The following is a 17,206-nucleotide window of genomic DNA, read 5'->3' on the forward strand; positions in this document are numbered from 1 at the left end:
CTCCTTTTTATGTCTCCCTCCTTTTTGGATTAGACACATTTGTGCCAATATTGTGCCTTTTGGAAATGTATTCATGTCATGTGTTTTAAAACTGATTATGGTGCAGATTGTCTGCAGCTGGCAGCCCACATGCTGAGCCTGCAGAAGAGTAATTGTTTCTAATCATTGGAGTGTTTGTTTTAATCTGAGTTAACACAACTTTGTTATTTTTAAGATTGTCCTCTGGGGTTTCAGAGTAGGGTTTAATTAGGCATGGAGTGTATGTGCTAATAGTAGGAGCTAGGCTTTCAGAGGGAGACAAGCAGGTAGTTACTGTTTGAATTTGAAGCAGTAACTCTTTCTCTAGAAAATGAAGACTGGGACCAGCTAGAAAATAGGTAGCAGAACACCAGAGAGATGTGTGAAAAAAACCTTTCCTTGGAGATTGTTGTCTGAGAGTCAGAAAACAGATCTCTGTCACTCTCTCTGTCACTCTCTCTGTCACTCTCTCTGTCACTCTCTCTGTCACTCTCTCTGTCACTCTCTCTGTCACTCTCTCTGTCACTCTCTCTGTCACTCTCTCTGTCACTCTCTCTGTCACTCTCTCTGTCACTCTCTCTGTCACTCTCTCTGTCACTCTCTCTGTCACTCTCTCTGTCACTCTCTCTGTGTGTTAAAAGCCTAGAAGACTAACAACCCACAGACATCAAGTTTTTGTGAAGAAGACTAACAACCCATATAAGCCTGTGCGTTTTTGCTAACGGATTCTAAAGAGGAGTTTACAGCTATGAAGAATATTGCTTAAATTGGGACTAATAGAGGTAGCCAGCAGTTAATAATTATACCTTGTCATGTTTAAGTATTTCAGTTGGTAAAAGTTATGTCAATTATTTTGTTATGGTTAAACTGTATTGCTAAATAGTTTGTTTTGATAAAAGTTTCCTGGTGGATCAATAGAATCACACCTGGAGTGAAACGCCTTACGCTCACACTAATCCCAATATCAAAAGTGGTGGCATTTCGGCTAACTTCATAATATACCTGGAGTTTCTCATCTGGCATCTAACATATATTACATTTGCCGAAAGATCTGTAGACTTTGGGGAATTTTGCTAGTGCGCATATTGGATGTAATCTATCTCTGCAGTTGCTTCTTCACAAGATCCTAGGATGCAGGCTATTAGGCCCAGGAGAATTGACAGCCTTTAGTCCCAATTAATTTACCTAGTACTTTTTTCTCTGGCAATAAATGCTCCTCCATCTCCTTTGCCCTTCATTTTCTACTGTTATTGGAATGATCATGATGCGTTCTGCTATGGGGACAGCGATAAATCTCTTGTTAAATTCTCTGCCATTTCCTGTGTTTTCCATGTTAATTTCCTAGTCTCATCCTCTAAAAGACCAACTTTTCCTTTAATATGCAAGCTCCCACTGCTTTGCCAATTTACTTCAGTAATTTATTTTTACTCTTTTGTTAGTCACACTGTACTGTTTTTTAATGCTTTTGCGGTCTTCTGGTCTGCTACTAATCTTAAGTCTTTTTGTATTTCATTTCTTTCAAGTTTATATAATCTTTAACTCCTTTAGTTATCTGTGGATACTTCATCCTTCTTGTGGAGATTTACTTTTACAACAGAATGCATTTTCATTAATAGTAACAAAATATTTTTCCTAATTCCTGTTTTTAACTTTTAATTTTCCCAGCCTACTTTTGGTAGAATATTTTCTGCTTTGGGTCATGATGATCATGATTTATCTTGAACAATTACATGGTTAAGTAACTGGCAAAAATGCAGTGTTGAAGAATGTTGTTAATCTGTGGAGTATGTATGCAAAAGGACTGGTTTATTTCAGTTGTTTACTTTGCCACGTGTTTAGTAAAATAAAGCTCTCCTCATCATAGTTGCTTTATAGCTCTAATAGTCTGGTATTCCTATGCTATAGTATGTACTAGATTTGATGTGGTTTTCAATCTCCACCTGTTGACTTGGAAGGAATCTGCATTGATGTACGTAATTAGCCTTTAGCTGGGAATTGGCTGGAAGATGTATATAAGCCAGCTGAAACTTGCTTGGAAACATGCTGTTCATCTTGGCAGCTGCTGAACTCAGGGCAACTCCCAGTGGTTGATTATTTTAATGATAATATAAATTAGTTGGGCATTGATCTTAAAAAAGCAGTGATCGATCTAGCACTTTTTTAAAAAAAAAAAATCCTTCATGAGATTTAGACTCGCTGGCAAAGTTGACCAGCTCTAGTTTCCCTTGAGAAGATAATGATGAACCACCTTCTGGAAACACTTCTGTCCATCTGGTGCAGGTATACTTACACAGCTGTTAGGATGAGAGTTCCAGGATTTTAATCCAGTGGCAGTGAAGGAAAAGCAATATAGTTCCTAGTTAAGAAGATTTGTGGCTCGGAGGGAAATATGCACATGATAGTGTTCCCGTGCATCTGCTGCCCTTGACCTTCTAGATGGTAGAGATCCTGGTTTTAGAAGGTGCTGTTGCAGGAACGTTGGTGAGTTGCAGCAGTGCATCTTGTAGCTGATATGCGCTGCTGCCACTGTGGAGGAAGTGAATATTGAAGATAGTGGGTGGGATGCCATGCCAATCAAGCATGCTGCTTCAGCCTGGATGGCGTCAAGATTCTTGAGAATTGTTGGAGTTGCACTCCTTCAGACAAGTTGAGAGTATTCCTTCACCTTCTTGTTTTGTGCCTTTTATAGAGGTGGACAAGCTTTGGAGAGTTAGTGGGTGAGTTACATGTTGAAGAATTTTCAGCTTTTGATCTCTTGTACCCACAATATTTGTATAGCTGGTTCGGTTTCTGATCAGTGATATCCTCCAGTAGCTTGGTGGAGAGGGATTCAGCAATTGTAATGCCATTGAGTGTCGAGGGGAGATGGAATCAAACCATGTCACGGGAGGTTGTTATTCCCTTGCATCTGTGTGGTGTGAACATTATTTGTCACTTATCGTACAGGCCTAAATGTTATTCAGGCTTTGCTGCATCTGAACGTGATCTGCTGTAGTATCTTGGGACTTGGTGAATAGTATGAACATTTTGCAATCTTTAGCAAACATCCCCACTTCTGACTTTATGATGGGAAGGACATTGAAGCGGATAAAATGGGAGACTTTCAAAAGTGTGTTAACCAGGATTCGGGGTCAGCATATTCCTTTTTACAGTGAAGGGCAAGGCTGGTAGAGGAAGGGAACCATGGATGACTCGGGTTATTGAGGCCCTGTTGTTGAAGAAGAAGAAGACATATGACATGCATAGGCAGCTGGGATCAAGTGGATCCTTTGAAAAGTATAGAAGGTGTTGGAGTAGAGTTTAGAGAGAAATCAGGAGGGCAAAAAGTGGATACGAGATTGCCTTGGTAGATGAGGCAAAGGAGAATCCAAAGAGCTTCTACAAATACATAAGGGCAAAAGAGTAACTAGGGAGAAAATGAGGCCTCTTAAGGATCAACAAGGTCATCTATATGCAGATCCACAAGAGATGGGTGAGATTCTAAATGAATATTTCTCAACAGTATTTACTGTTGAGAAAGGCAGGTATGGTGGGAAACTTGAGTAGCGACATATTACAGAGGAGGTGGTGCTGGAAGTCTTAAAGTGGTGTCAAGGTTGATAAATCTGCTGCCCTTGACCTTCTAGATGGTAGAGGCTAGGTGACCTGATGGAAGTGTATCCCAGGACATTATGGGAGGCTACGAAAGAAATTGCGAGTCCCCCAGCAGAGATATTTGAATCATCGACAACCACAGGTTAGGTGTCTGAAGATTGGAGGGTGGCAAATGTTTTGCCTTTCTTTTAAGAAAGGTTGCAGAGAAGAGCCTGGGAAGTGCAGGCCAGTGAGCCTAACATCTGTAGTGGGTAAGTTGTTAGAAGGTATTCTGAGAGATAGGATCTGCAGGCATTTAGAGGGGCAAGGACTGATTAGGGACAGTCAGCATGGCTTTGAGTGCCAAATCATGTCTCAGGAATGTGATTTGAGCTTTTTTTTTGAAGGAGTAACCAAGGTGTGGTTCAGGGATTAGTGCTGGGTCCACTGTTATTTGTCATTAATATTAATGATTTGGATCAGAATTTAGACATGGTTAGTAAATTTGCAGATGACATCAAGAGTGGTGGAGGTTATCTATAGGATTACAATGGGATCTTGATCAATTGGCCAGTGGGCTGACGAATGGCAGATGGAGTTTAATTTGATAAATGTGAGGTGATACATTTTGGTAGATCAAACCAGGGCAGGACTTACTCAGTTAATGGTAGGGCATTGGGGAAAGCTACAGAACAGAAATCTGGGGTTCAGGTTCATAGCTCCTTGACAGTGGAATCACAGGTGGACAAGGTGGTGAAGAAAGCATTCAGCACGCTTGGTTTCATTGGTCGAAACATTGAATACAGGAATTGGGTCTTGTACAAATTCAACAAGACATTGGTAAAGCCATACTTCGAATATAGTGTACAATTCTGGTCACCCTATTATAGAAGGGATATTATTAAACTAGAAAGAGTGCAGAAAAGATTTACTAGGATGCTACCGGGACTTAATAGTTTGCGTTATAAGGAGAAGGTGGATTGACTGGGACTTCTTTCCCAGTGCGTAGGAGGCTTAGGGGTGGTCTTATAGAGGTCTATACAATAATAAGGGGCATAGAGCACAGATAAGGCAGATAGTCAACATCTTTTCCCAAAGGTAGAGGAGTTTAAAACTAGAGGCATAGGTTTAAGGTGAAAAGGGGGAGATACAAAAGGGTCCAGAGGGGAAATGTTTTCAGAGGACAGTGAGTGTTTGGAATGAGCTGCCAGAGTTGGTTGTAGAGAAGGGTGCAATTTTGTCTTTTAGAAAGCATTTAGACAGTTACATTGGTAAGATTGGTATAGAGGAATATGGGTCAAATGTGGGCAGTTGGGACTAGCTTAATGGTAAAAACTGGGCAGCATGGACAAATTGGGCTGAAGGGCCTGTTTCCATGCTGTAAACCTCTATGACTATGAAGAGAGCTGTGCCTAGAACATTACCCTGAGGAAGCCCTTCAACCTGAGACTGAGGTGATTGGCCTCCAGCAACCTCAACCATGTTCATTGTTCTAAGTGTTATTTTAACTAGTGGAGAGTTTTCCCACTGATTCTCATTGACTTCAATTTTGTCAAGCTGTATTGAGGTCAGAAACTGGCCCTGGCAAAACTCAAACTGAGCGTTATTGCTGTGCAAGTGCTGCATGATAAGACTATCGAAGATAGTCAGAGGTGGATGAGCGCTGATGGAGCCATACTTGGCTAAATTGAATTTGTCCTGCTTGTTTACAGGACATAGCTGGGCAATTTTCCACATGTTGGGCAGATGCCAATGCTGTAGCTGTACTGAAAAGGAGCAAAAGTCTTCGGTACTGCTACTGGAATGTTGCCAAGGCCCGTAACCTTTATAGTATGTTGTGCCTTAAGCTGTTTCTTGGTATCATATGGGATGAATCAAATTGGCTGGAGGCTGTGATGCTGAGGACCTCGGGAGGCAGCTGAGAATGATCTCCATTTGACTGAAAATGGCTGTAAAATGCTTTGGCCTTATCTTTTGATGTGTTGGGCTCCCTCATCAGTGAGGAAGAGGATATTTGTGGAGCTTACTCCACTGGTTAGATGTTTAATTGCCCATCCCCATTCATGTGGCAGGGCTGTGGTGCTTGATCTGAGCCATTGATTTTGGGATCACTTAGTTCTGTCTATTGCCATGCTGCTTCCATTATTTGGCATGTAAGTAGACATGTTTTGTGACTTCAGCAATTTGACTCTTCATTATTAGGTATGTCTGGCACACTTTCCTGCACTCTTCATTGAACCATTGTATGATGTATTCATTAATCCTGTTAACTATAAAATTTAAATCAATATTATTGAAGCTGTGATTCCAAAAGTAAGAACTTCTTCAGATCACTGAAACTTATTTTCCTGTTTAATTGTTACTTTGAGCATTGTAACTTAGTTTTCTGCCTGAAGAAATAATTTGCATTTAAATAGTTCCTGTCATAAGCACATGATATTGCAAACTTACAAACTGATGGACTACTTTTGAAATTCCATCTTTGCCATTATAATGCAGCAACTAGTTTGAGCATTGGATGATTGATGATTGGAGCTTTGGATTTTTTTCCCTCAAAAAATGAACAGGTTGTTCATATTGATGACTTTGAACTTTATCCAGCTGTGAAGTGATCTTTTGTGCAGTCAGCTGAATTGGAAATCTTACTTCTGTGTAAATCAAGCCAAAATAATGAGATTTAATTTTCCCATTAAATCTTTTTATGCCCTGGCAGTGAAGATGAACCTTTTTGTGCTCTGGCAGTAAAGATGAACAAATGCTGGTCAGATTTTCCAATGTTGTGTGCAGTATATATTTTGTCAGCTGTTATCCATTAATTACTCTCTGATGCTTGCGCTTTTGAATACATCTTATTGAAAGTAATCTATTAATCAAACAAGTTTACTGCATCAGTAAATTTGATAAAATTATCTAAATATATTTAAACTGGGTTTTATTAGCTAGCTATTTGATGCAGAGATGCAGTACTTGCAGTTTATTAGTCATAATAAACCCTAATATAAATGACCAGTTTAGTACCCTGAAAAATACTGCAGCAGTTCTAGTATTAAATAAGCCACTATCTTCTCTGAAGAGCATTTGAATGCAATTTACACAAGATTCAACTCTTGACTATTGTTATTTGTTGCTTGAACTTATTACGGGCAACAGCCTTGTCCCCCAAACACTATTGGACTGGAAAATGATTGCATTTACAAATTAGAGCTTTTAATTGCATTTCAATTGCACCAAATAATGCTAAATATATAAATAGCTTGCATTAACTTTTAGTTAGGATTCAATTTTTGTGGCCTCGAAGCCTGTAACATTGCCAACGTTTGAGTATTGGCTATAAACCACATCACAAAAATATAATTCTTATCATGATTTGCAAAATTAATCTAATGTTAATAAAAGTTTAAATTCCTGTAGCTACTGTACACATTAATCATGATGGATCAGTTGATGAGATGACATACTGGAGATGCATGTGGTGCATAATGTTACCATTGACCTGTTAGAGCACATAGCCTATGTCTACGCGCTCTATGTATTTCTGCATACATTTTACTCACATTCTTAAGAATATAATGTAAATTTTAAAACCGTTGAATTCAATGTCAAACAATGTACAAACTTCCTTAACTGATATTGATTTGAATTATAAAAAAGTTCTCTAATACAGTTTGTAAATAAGATTTATAAATTTGAAATTGAGTCAGTACCTCTAAGTTTAAATATTTGTTAATGTCACAAGTAGGCTTACATTAACACTGCAATGAAAATCTCCTAGTTGTCATACTCCGATGCCTGTTCAGGTACACAGAGGGAGATTTAGCATGGCCAGTGCACCCAACCAGCATGTCTTTCTGACTGTAGGAGGAAATCGGAGCAGCTGGAGGAAATGTGCAGACTCTGTGCAGTGACCCAAGTTAGGAATCAAACCTGGGTCCCTAGTATTTTGAGGCAGCAGTGCTAACCACGATGCCACCCATATTTAGTTGGTGGAATTTCTGTCCTTTTTACTTACAACTTACAATATGGTGTGCTAAGTCAATTTGGCTGATTAAATCTACTTTCTGGATGTAAGCAAAGAAAAATCCAGGATGTTGAACTAATGTGACTAATCTGTTAATTAATCCTATTCACCGCTAATATTTTGTTGATCCCAAGACTGGAACCACTATTTCGTTATATATAACAGGATCGTTCACGTGTTATTTTGCCAGATATACATCTCACTCTTCTTAAGAACAGTTGGTTAAAACAATTTTAACCTCTTTCTTAAACATCTTTTGTATATATTTGCTTATTTCTAAACATGGCTTTGGATTGTAGGAAGCTGTTCTGTACTCTTGTTGCAGGAAGATACAATCAGCAAAGTGGTTGCATCAGTGTATAAGTGTATCTTTGTGTTTTCGTTCAACAGTCTTATGGACTTGAGATCACAAGAGCTTGACTTCGAGAGAGACCGTTGCTGTAATTGTTTTACTTCAGCATTGTTTGCTAACATTTCATTTCCTTACTTAGCTAATGATCCTCATATATAGATGCACCGTAGAAACCATTATTTTCTGGCTGTATCATAGCTTGGTATGGCTCCTGCTGTGCCCAAGGCCACAAGAAACTTCAAAAGGTCATAAATGTAGCCCAATCCATCACGCAAACCAGCCTCCCATCCATTAACTGTCTATGTTATCTGCTGTCTCAGTAAAACAGCCAACTTAATTCAGAACTCCACACACTCCAGACATTCTCTCTTCCATCTTCTTCCATGTGGAAAAAGATTCAAAAGTCTGCGGTCCCATACCAAGAACAGCTTCTTCCCTGCTGCCATCAGACTTTGGACCTACCTTGCTCTAAGTTGATCATTCTCTACACCCTAACTGTGACTAACACTACATTCTGCACACTCTCATTTCCTTCTCTATAAACGGTATGCTCTGTGTAGTGTGCAAGAAAATACTTTTCAGTATATGCTAACACGTGACAATATTCAAATCAAATTTCAAGTTATTCCCATTGCCTCAGATAACTATGCATACTCATAGTGGAAATATTGCAGACATTGTGTTTGTATCGTAGTGACTTTGCCATTGGCTGTTTTACTTGTACGACTATGAGGACAAGTATATAAAATGACTGATGTTAGAGTACCAGAGTAGAAACCCCGAAGTATCCCATGAAGCCTGACTAACTGCAACAATTTTTCTTCTTTAGCATTAGTGTGAAGATAAGCTATTTCATTCCCAGGTGTGATTCTATTGACATACTAGGAAGCTTTTATCAAAACAAACTTTCTTCAGCAATACAGTTTATAATGAATGAATTAGCTTAACTTTGCCAAATTAAACAATACTTTAACACAATATAATTTTTAAATACTAACCTATCTTTATTAGTTCCAATTTAAGCAATATTCCTCTAACTGCTCTTCAAAAACCGTTCATGACACATAGGCTTCTTTGCTGGTATGCAAGCTTCTCGTCCTTGAATCTCTAGAGGGAGAAACCTATTTCTCTTATTCCCAAACAATAGCCTCCAAAGAGAGTTTTCAGGACCTGGCAGAAACTGTAAGCTTAGCTCTACCCATTAACACATGGCCATCTGTGTCAATCTAATCAAAACCCTAATCTGAAACCCCCAGGGGAAAAACCAAAATAAACAAAAATGCTTTTACTCAGATTAAAACAAACACCTCATTAGCTAAGATCAGTTATTAGTTTGCGTTCTCAGCATGTGAATTGTCCAGTGCAGACAAATCTGCATTGTGTAAAACAGCAGAATTTTAAATATATCTCTTAAACATGATATAAATACATTTCTTAAAGGCACAGTATCATCACGTGCATCCAGTATCCACCGAGTCAACTAATCCTGGTATGGATGGAATTGAAAAAAGATCTGCAATTTGTCAATCAAAAACAGTTCTACAAAACAAGGAATACTGCGCTGATGGAATAAGAGACAAACAAGCCTTTATCTCTAGCCTTTTCATATTGAATATAATCAAAATAAGGTGGTGTTACCCTTGTGCAAAATAAGAATGCTTGTGTTATTTTGTTGCCTCTTTGTTAAATTGATTTCCTGCTGTGATTTGCTATCTAGGTTGTTTGCATGAAATGGCTGCTCAAGAAAGTGTTAGAGTGTGTGGTGCCAGCTAAATGGTACCCACTGAGGAACCTGTACCTTTTTGAGAAAGCAAGAGGATGGGAGAAATTTAACAGAGGTTTAATTTGACAGTTGGGGAGGAATATTGGCATAAGCGGATATCCTATTTTCTTGTAAGCTTTCGAGCTTAGCTGACGTTCAAAAAGGTTACATGCTTGACAGGTTAACTGTTTGTCTCTTCAGATGCTGCCAAACCTGCTAAGTATTTTCAATTTTTTTTACTTATATTTCAGATTTCCAACACACAGTAGTTTGATTTTGTTGATTATATATTTTAAGTGAGTTCATGTTTAAAATTTTAATTGAAGCCTTAATCGTACCTGGTAGTTAGCTCAGTCTAGGCTTCAAGTGCACATTTCATTACATGTTGACAATTTAAAGATAAGTTTATTTTCTTGTGTTTTAGCTCAAAAAAATTGAAAGTGCCCCAAAGCATAAGAACATAATGGTCAGTGTGATTGTTCTTTTTAACAGAAAGGATCGAATACTTGGTTTTATGGCAAGAAGTGTAGAACTTCAGTTGAGATTTAATGATAAACATGTATTAGATGTTAATAAGACTGAAGTACCGTGGATACTGGAAACCTGAAATAAAAATAGAAAATGCTGGAAGTACTCAGCAAATTGGACAATATTTCTGGGCAGACAAGAAGAGTTAACATTTTAGGTGACCCTTTGTTAGAACTTAGTCTATTATTAACATAAAAACAGAAAGTGACCATGGTTGGAATGTTATGTAATTTTGTGTTCCACAGTTGTAAGGAATAGGTTGAGACAACAATTGTACAAATAGGTTGAATGAGTGTTGTTGAAAAGAGATGCAGTTGAAGCTTTTTATCTTGTGTTCATCAGGACAAATGCAGAAGTATCAAATTTCAAAGGGAGCAATTTATACTGTATGAAAAAAGGGTGCTGATTGACGAGCAGACCCTGGTGGAAATGTTTCTGTGCATTCCCTGGTACATTTTCAGTGGAAATTCCCTAACTGGTCAGCATCCATTTGCCAATTAGCACCCTTTTCTTATCCAGGATAACTTAATGATAGATTAATGTGTAGATCCACTAGGATGCTGTCTGGTATCTCGAATTGCAGGAAAAAAAAGATTCCTTTCATTGCAGACATTATGGGGTGATTTGATGGAAGTATTTAAAGTTACAAAGAGTTAGGACAAAATATGGTGAAATAGACTGTTTCCAGAGATTGTGTGGTCTGGAACAAAGTGATATTGATTATAAATTAAGTTTAATAATTTAGGATGAAGAGCTGAAGAAGCTTGGTTTTACACAGACCCTGCTCTACCAAAGCAAATGGACAGTGATGTGGACATTTTAAGAATAGGTTAGGTGGATTTAATTATTTCCATTTTGTGATTTCTATATTATTTTATACGGCTGTTTGATAAATGGCTAACTTTTAAAACACTATGCACTTGATGACAAAATTAAATATTTGAAAACTGTAGGTTCAATGTCTGAAGTAACTTTTTTTTCCAATTGCAGCACTTTCTTGTACCTTAAATTCCTTGTTGTGTGGGCACTGGTGTTGCTGGCAGATTTTGTCCTTGAATTCCGCTTTGAATACCTTTGGCCTTTCTGGCTCTTCATCAGGAGTGTTTATGATTCCTTCAGGTACCAGGGTCTGGTAAGTTAGTTAAAGACTTCTGTTTGTGAAATGTATCAGTTCTGTCTGTTGCGATATGTTTAATACACACCATTACCATAATTGTGAAAAATGATGTTTGATTTAGAAGTTCTCCTTTTGTTTTAAATAGCTGAAGTATTCTGGCCAGTTTTAGGATCACACTTTTGGGGCATTGATGGTTTTAAAGAATGTACAGAGGTGATCTACCACCATTACGTGGAGACTAGAGAAACTGGGGAGATTATAGAAACATAGAAAATAGTAGCAGAGTAGATTATTTGGCCCTATGAGCCTGCTCTGCCAGTCATTATTATCATGGCTGATCATCAAATTCAATCTCTGCTTCTCTTTTCTGTCTGTCGGACTCTCTTCTTATCCCCCCCCCCCCCCACCCCACAGCAAATGTCTCTTGATCCCTTTAGCCCCAAGAGTGAACTCTAATCCCTTCGTGAAATCACACAATGTTTTGGCCTCAATTATTTTCTGTCATGCTGAATTCCTTCACTCTGAGTGAAGAACTTTCTTCTTCAGTCCTAAAAGATTACTCTTTACCCTCAACCTATGTCCTCTAGTTCTGGACTCCCCCAACTTCAAGAACATTCTTTGTGAATCTAACCTGTCTAATCGTGTATTAGAATTTTATAAGTTTCTATGAGATCCTTTCTCTCTCTCCTAAACTCCAGTGAACATAGTCCTAAGCAATTTAGTTTCATCTCTATGAAGGTCCTGTCGTCCCAGCAATCAGCCTGCTAAACCTGTGCTGTGTTCCCTCTATATCAAGGACATCCTCAGATAACGACACTAAAACTGCACAGAACACTCCCAGGTGTTGCCTCTCCAATGTCCTATACAATTGCAGTTAAATACACCTATTCTTATAATCAAATCCTCTCGTTATGGAAGCCAACATACCATTTACCTTCTTTACTGCCTTCTGTCCCTGTGCGCTTACTTTCAGCGTATCCACCTCTGTCAATTTACACCCATTCAAATAATAATCTGCCTTCCTACTACTGCTACCAAAGTGGCTAACCTTAGGTTTATCCACATTATACTGCATCTGCCATGCATCTGCCATGCATATGCCCACTTACTGTCCAAATCACATTGAAGCATCTCTGCACCCTCCTGATAGCTCACCCTCCCATCCAGCTTAGTATCATCTGCAAATTTGGAGATGATACATTTAGTTCCATCTTCCAAATCATTAATATATAATGCGAACGGTTGAAGTCTTAGCACAGATCGCTGCAATGCCCCACTCATCATTGCCTTCCAATTGGAAAAAGCCCCACTTACACCAAGTGGAGATTTGATAGAGGTGTTCAAAATCTTGAAAGATTTTGGTAGAGTAAATCTGGAGTAATGGTTACCAGTAGCAGAAGAGTCAGTAACCAGATGATCCAAATTTCAGCCAATTGGGAAAAGAGCCAGAGGTGGGTGACACGAGGAAAGAAATATACACCATAGCGTGATCTGAATGCACTGTTTAAAAGATGGTTGAAAAAGATTCATTAGTACATTTTGAAAGGGAATTGGCTAAATACTTGAAAAAGAAGGATTTGCAAAGCTGAGATGAAAGAGCAGAGGAAGATGACATTATATGCATCTTAAAGAGGAAACATTGGTGTAATGCACCAAGAGCATTCCTCGTGTCATATTATTAAGTTGAAATACAAATGCATTTCTTCTTGAACAAAATGGAACAAGAATTCCTCGGATAAATAATAATCTTTTAAAATTCTTACTTGCCAGAATTCTTTGTAGCTTAATATTTTCATTTTTGGCTTTCATAATCCTATCTCAAGTAACCTTAAATACATGCACAACCAAAGAGGAATCACAATGTCCCCCACTGGCATGCTACATCTTACAGAAGGGGAGTTAGTTTAAACAGCACTAACTTCTCTCACCATTCTTCCATAAACAGAAAGGTGTTTTTGTTTGTTTCCATCTTTACAAGTGGTGGAGTATTTCCCAACCCCTCGGTTTTAGTGATCAAATTTTCTATTAATAATTCTATAACAAACGAGAGATTGGATGAGCTGAAAGGGTTGGTTTATTTGACAAGCTCAAAATGTGGGAGGAGGGTTGTCTTGTCGCCGCTACAGACAAGACAGTATAGAAAGGATAGAAAAACAAATTTACAACACAGATCACAGAAAATGAATATTGGCTCACGTGAATTCCAGACTACAGAATCAACATCCTATGAGATATTCCTTCGCAGAGGTCAGTGGACTGAAAATCAAGGCTGTATAATTCTCTTTTCCGTAAGACATAAAAGCAGAATTAGGCCACTCGGCCCATTGAGCCTGCTCTGCCATTAAATCATGGCTGATATTTTTCTTATCCCCACTCTCCTGCCTTTTTTTCCCCATAATCCCATATCCCCTTATTAATCAAGAACCCATCTATCTCTGTCTTAAAGACACTCAATGACCTGACCTCCACAGCCTTCTGTGGCAAAAAGTTCCACAGACTCACCACTCCCTGGCTGAAGGAATACCTCCTCACTCTGTTTTAAAGGATGGCCCCTTTAGTCTGAGGTTGTGCCCCCGGTTCTAGTTTTTTCTACTAAGGGGAAACACCCTTTTCACGTCCACTCTATCCAGGCCTTGCAGTTTCCTGTAAGTTTCAATAAGATCCCCCCCGCATCCTTCTAACCTCCAAGTGCAGACCCAGGGTCCTCAACCATTCCTCATACAGGTTCTTCATTCCAGGGGTCATCCTTGTGAGCCTCCTCTGGACCCTTTCCAAGGCCAGCACATCCTTCCTTAGATATGGGGCCCTGAACTGCTTGCGATACTCCAAATAAGGTGTGACCAGAGCTTTAGACGGCCTCCGAAGTACATCCGTGCTCTTGTATTCTAGTCCTGTCGCCATGAATGCTAACATTGCATTTGCCTTCCTCACTGCCAATTGAACCTGCACATTAACCTTAAGACAATTTTGAACAATGACTCCCAAGTCCCTTTGCTTTTCTAAGCATTTTCCCAATTAGAAAATAGTCTATACCTCCATTTCTCCTTCCAAAGTGCATAACCTCACGCTTTTCCACATTTGTGTTCCATCTGTCATTTCTTTGCCCACTCTCCTAGCCTGTCCAAGTCTTTCTGCAGCCCCCCCACTACTTCAGTACTACCTGTTCCTCTACATGTCTTTGTATCATCTGCAAACTTATCAACAGTGCCTTCAGTTTCTTCTTCCAAATCGTTACACAGTAAGGTAGGCATGCAGAAAGTCTTATAGGTGATGCTACAGAACTTCCAGCAGATGCAGGGTAGATGGGGCCAGGTGTCCAACAATCTGGGCCAGGGTTCCTTTTCTGAGAGGTTCCCAATTAAATAGTAAACAGCAGACTGAGTTTTGCGGTTCAGTAAGGCAATATTACTGCTTCCATAAATCAGCGACCCATGTGTCATGTGATTTTGATCTCTCTGCACTTTTTGAGAAATGTACCTCTTGCCTGTGTCCCAAGATTGTGAAGAATTGAAAATAAGATTGTGTGGTCCTCTGTCTACGCAGATGAACAGACTACCACCCCGGGTTATGAAATGCAAATTGCCTTTCTTTGCCTTCCTAATCACTTAGAATGTCTGCAGTGCACAAGGAGACTGTTCGGCCCACCGAGTCTGCACTGACGCTCCAGTGGAGCATCCCACCAGGCTTTGTCCTACTTACCCTGCTGAACCCCCTAATGTATACATCTGGGGACATTAAAGGGCAATTTTAGCATGACTGATCCACTTAACCTGCATAAACTGACACTGCATCTTGGTTTCCAGAACTAAGATCACCTCTGTCTGCGCTACCTGTTTTGATCAGGCCTCCATGTTTTTTGTAAGATTCTGGACCAATAATTTATTTAAAGTAGGCAAATTTTCAGCTTCAAGACATCTGTTAAGAGAATGAAGCCTCAATGAGGTTGAGGCAACTGAAAACAGATGAAACATTTGACGAATACAGGGAAAGTAGACAAGAGCTCAAACAGGGAGTTTGGAGGGCAGAAGCGTCATGGAATGTCCTTGGCAGGTAGGATTGAGAAGAATCGCAAGGCATTTTACACATATATTAGGAACAAGAGAGGAGCTAGAGAAAGAGTTGGTCCACTTCAGGGCAAAGAAGGAAAATTATGTGTAGAACCAAAGGAAGTGGGTGAGATCCTTAATGAGTACTTTGCATCACTATTCACAAAAGAGAGGGACATGTCAATTGATCGTGTTTCGGAGGAGTGTTTAAACCCTTTTAGAACAAGTCGTCATTACGAGGGAGGAAGTGTCAAGTGAATTGGAAAGCATTAAGGTAGACCAATCCCCAGGGCCAGACGGTATCTGTCCCAGATTACTGAAGGAGACGAGATGAAATTGCTGAGCCTCTAACAGAAATCTTTGTTTCTTTGTTGGCCGCTGGTGAGGTTTTGGATAGCCAATGTTGCCCTGTTGTTTAAGAAGGGTAGCAAGATAACCTGAGTAATTATAGGCCAATGAGCTTGACGTCAGTGATAGTGAAATTGTTGGAGAAGATTCTTAGGAATAGGATAGAACATACAAAAACTACAGCACAAACAGGCCCTTCAGCCCACAAGTTGCACCAATGATATCCATACCTACCAGGCTTACTTATAACCCTCAATTCTATTAAGTCCCACGTACTCATCCAGAAGTCTCTCGAAAGACCCTATCAAATTTGCATCCTCCACCACCGGCAACTGATTCCACTCACCCACCACCCTCTGAGTGAAAAACTTACCCCGATATCCCCTCTGTACCTACTCCCCAGCACCTTTAAACCTGTGTCCTCTTGTAGCAACCATTCCAGCCCTCGGAAAAAGCCTCTGCGAATCCACCCAATCTATACCTCTCAACATCTTATACACTTCTATCAGGACACCTCTCATCCTTCGTCTGTCTAAGGAGAAAAGACCAAGCTCCCTCAACCTATCCTCATAAGGCATGCCACCCAATCCAGGCAACGTCCTTGTAAATCTCCTCTGCACCCTTTCAGTAGCTTCTCGACATGTTTGAAACTGAATGCTCTTGTTAGTAACAGCATGATTTTGTACAAGGAGGTCATATCTCACTAATTTAATTGAGATTTTTGAGGAGGTGACGAAAATGATTGACGAGGGAAGGACTATGAATGTTGTCTATGTGGACTTGAGTAAAGCATTTGACAAAATCCTTCATGGCAGGCAAAAGATTAAATCTCATGGGATCAGAAGAGAACTAGCTAAATGGATTCAGAACTGGCTTGCCCATAGAAGACAGAGGGTGTTTTTCTGAATGGAGGTCTGTGACTAGTGGTGTTCCACAGGGATCAATGCTGGGACTGCTGCTGTTTGTAATATATAAATGACTTTGAAGAAAACGTAGCTGGGGTGGTTAGCAAGTTTGCAGATGATATTAAGGTTGGCGGTGTTGCAGATCGAGATGAAGATTGTCAGGAATACAGCAGGATATAGATAGACTGGAAAATTGAGCAGAGAAATGGCAGGTGCAATTTAATCTAGACATACGTGAGGTGATGCAGTTTGATGCATCCAATTCAGATGGGAGCAAAAAAACTTTGGCAGAACCATCAGGAGCATAGAGACACAGATCTGGGAGTACAGGTACATGTCCTTAAAAGTGGCAGCACAAGTGGAAAAGGTGGCGAAGAAAGCATATAGCATGCTTGCCTTCATCAGACTGAGCATCGAGTATAAAAGTTGGCAAATTATGTCACAGTTATATAAAATGTTGGTCAGGCCACATTTGGAGTACTGTGTCCAATTCTGGTCACCACGCTACCAGAAGGACGTGAAGATTTTGGAGAGAGTAC

At 39.6% G+C, this 17,206-nt stretch overlaps 1 protein-coding gene across 2 annotated transcripts in view; it reads left to right on the forward strand.

The window, feature by feature from the left end:
• Nucleotides 1-17,206, forward strand: part of maco1b (macoilin 1b) — a 104,206-nt gene that overhangs the window by 33,815 nt on the left and 53,185 nt on the right. For both annotated transcript variants that reach the window (XM_080211117.1, XM_080211115.1), the window contains one exon: nt 11,242-11,383. In XM_080211117.1, the coding sequence (XP_080067243.1) occupies nt 11,242-11,383 (142 nt within the window). The remainder of the gene's footprint in view (nt 1-11,241; nt 11,384-17,206) is intronic.

This window comes from Carcharhinus amblyrhynchos, chromosome 24, assembly GCF_965287045.1.
Source record: "Carcharhinus amblyrhynchos chromosome 24, sCarAmb.v2.hapA, whole genome shotgun sequence".
NCBI classification, from domain to species: Eukaryota; Metazoa; Chordata; class Chondrichthyes; order Carcharhiniformes; family Carcharhinidae; genus Carcharhinus; species Carcharhinus amblyrhynchos.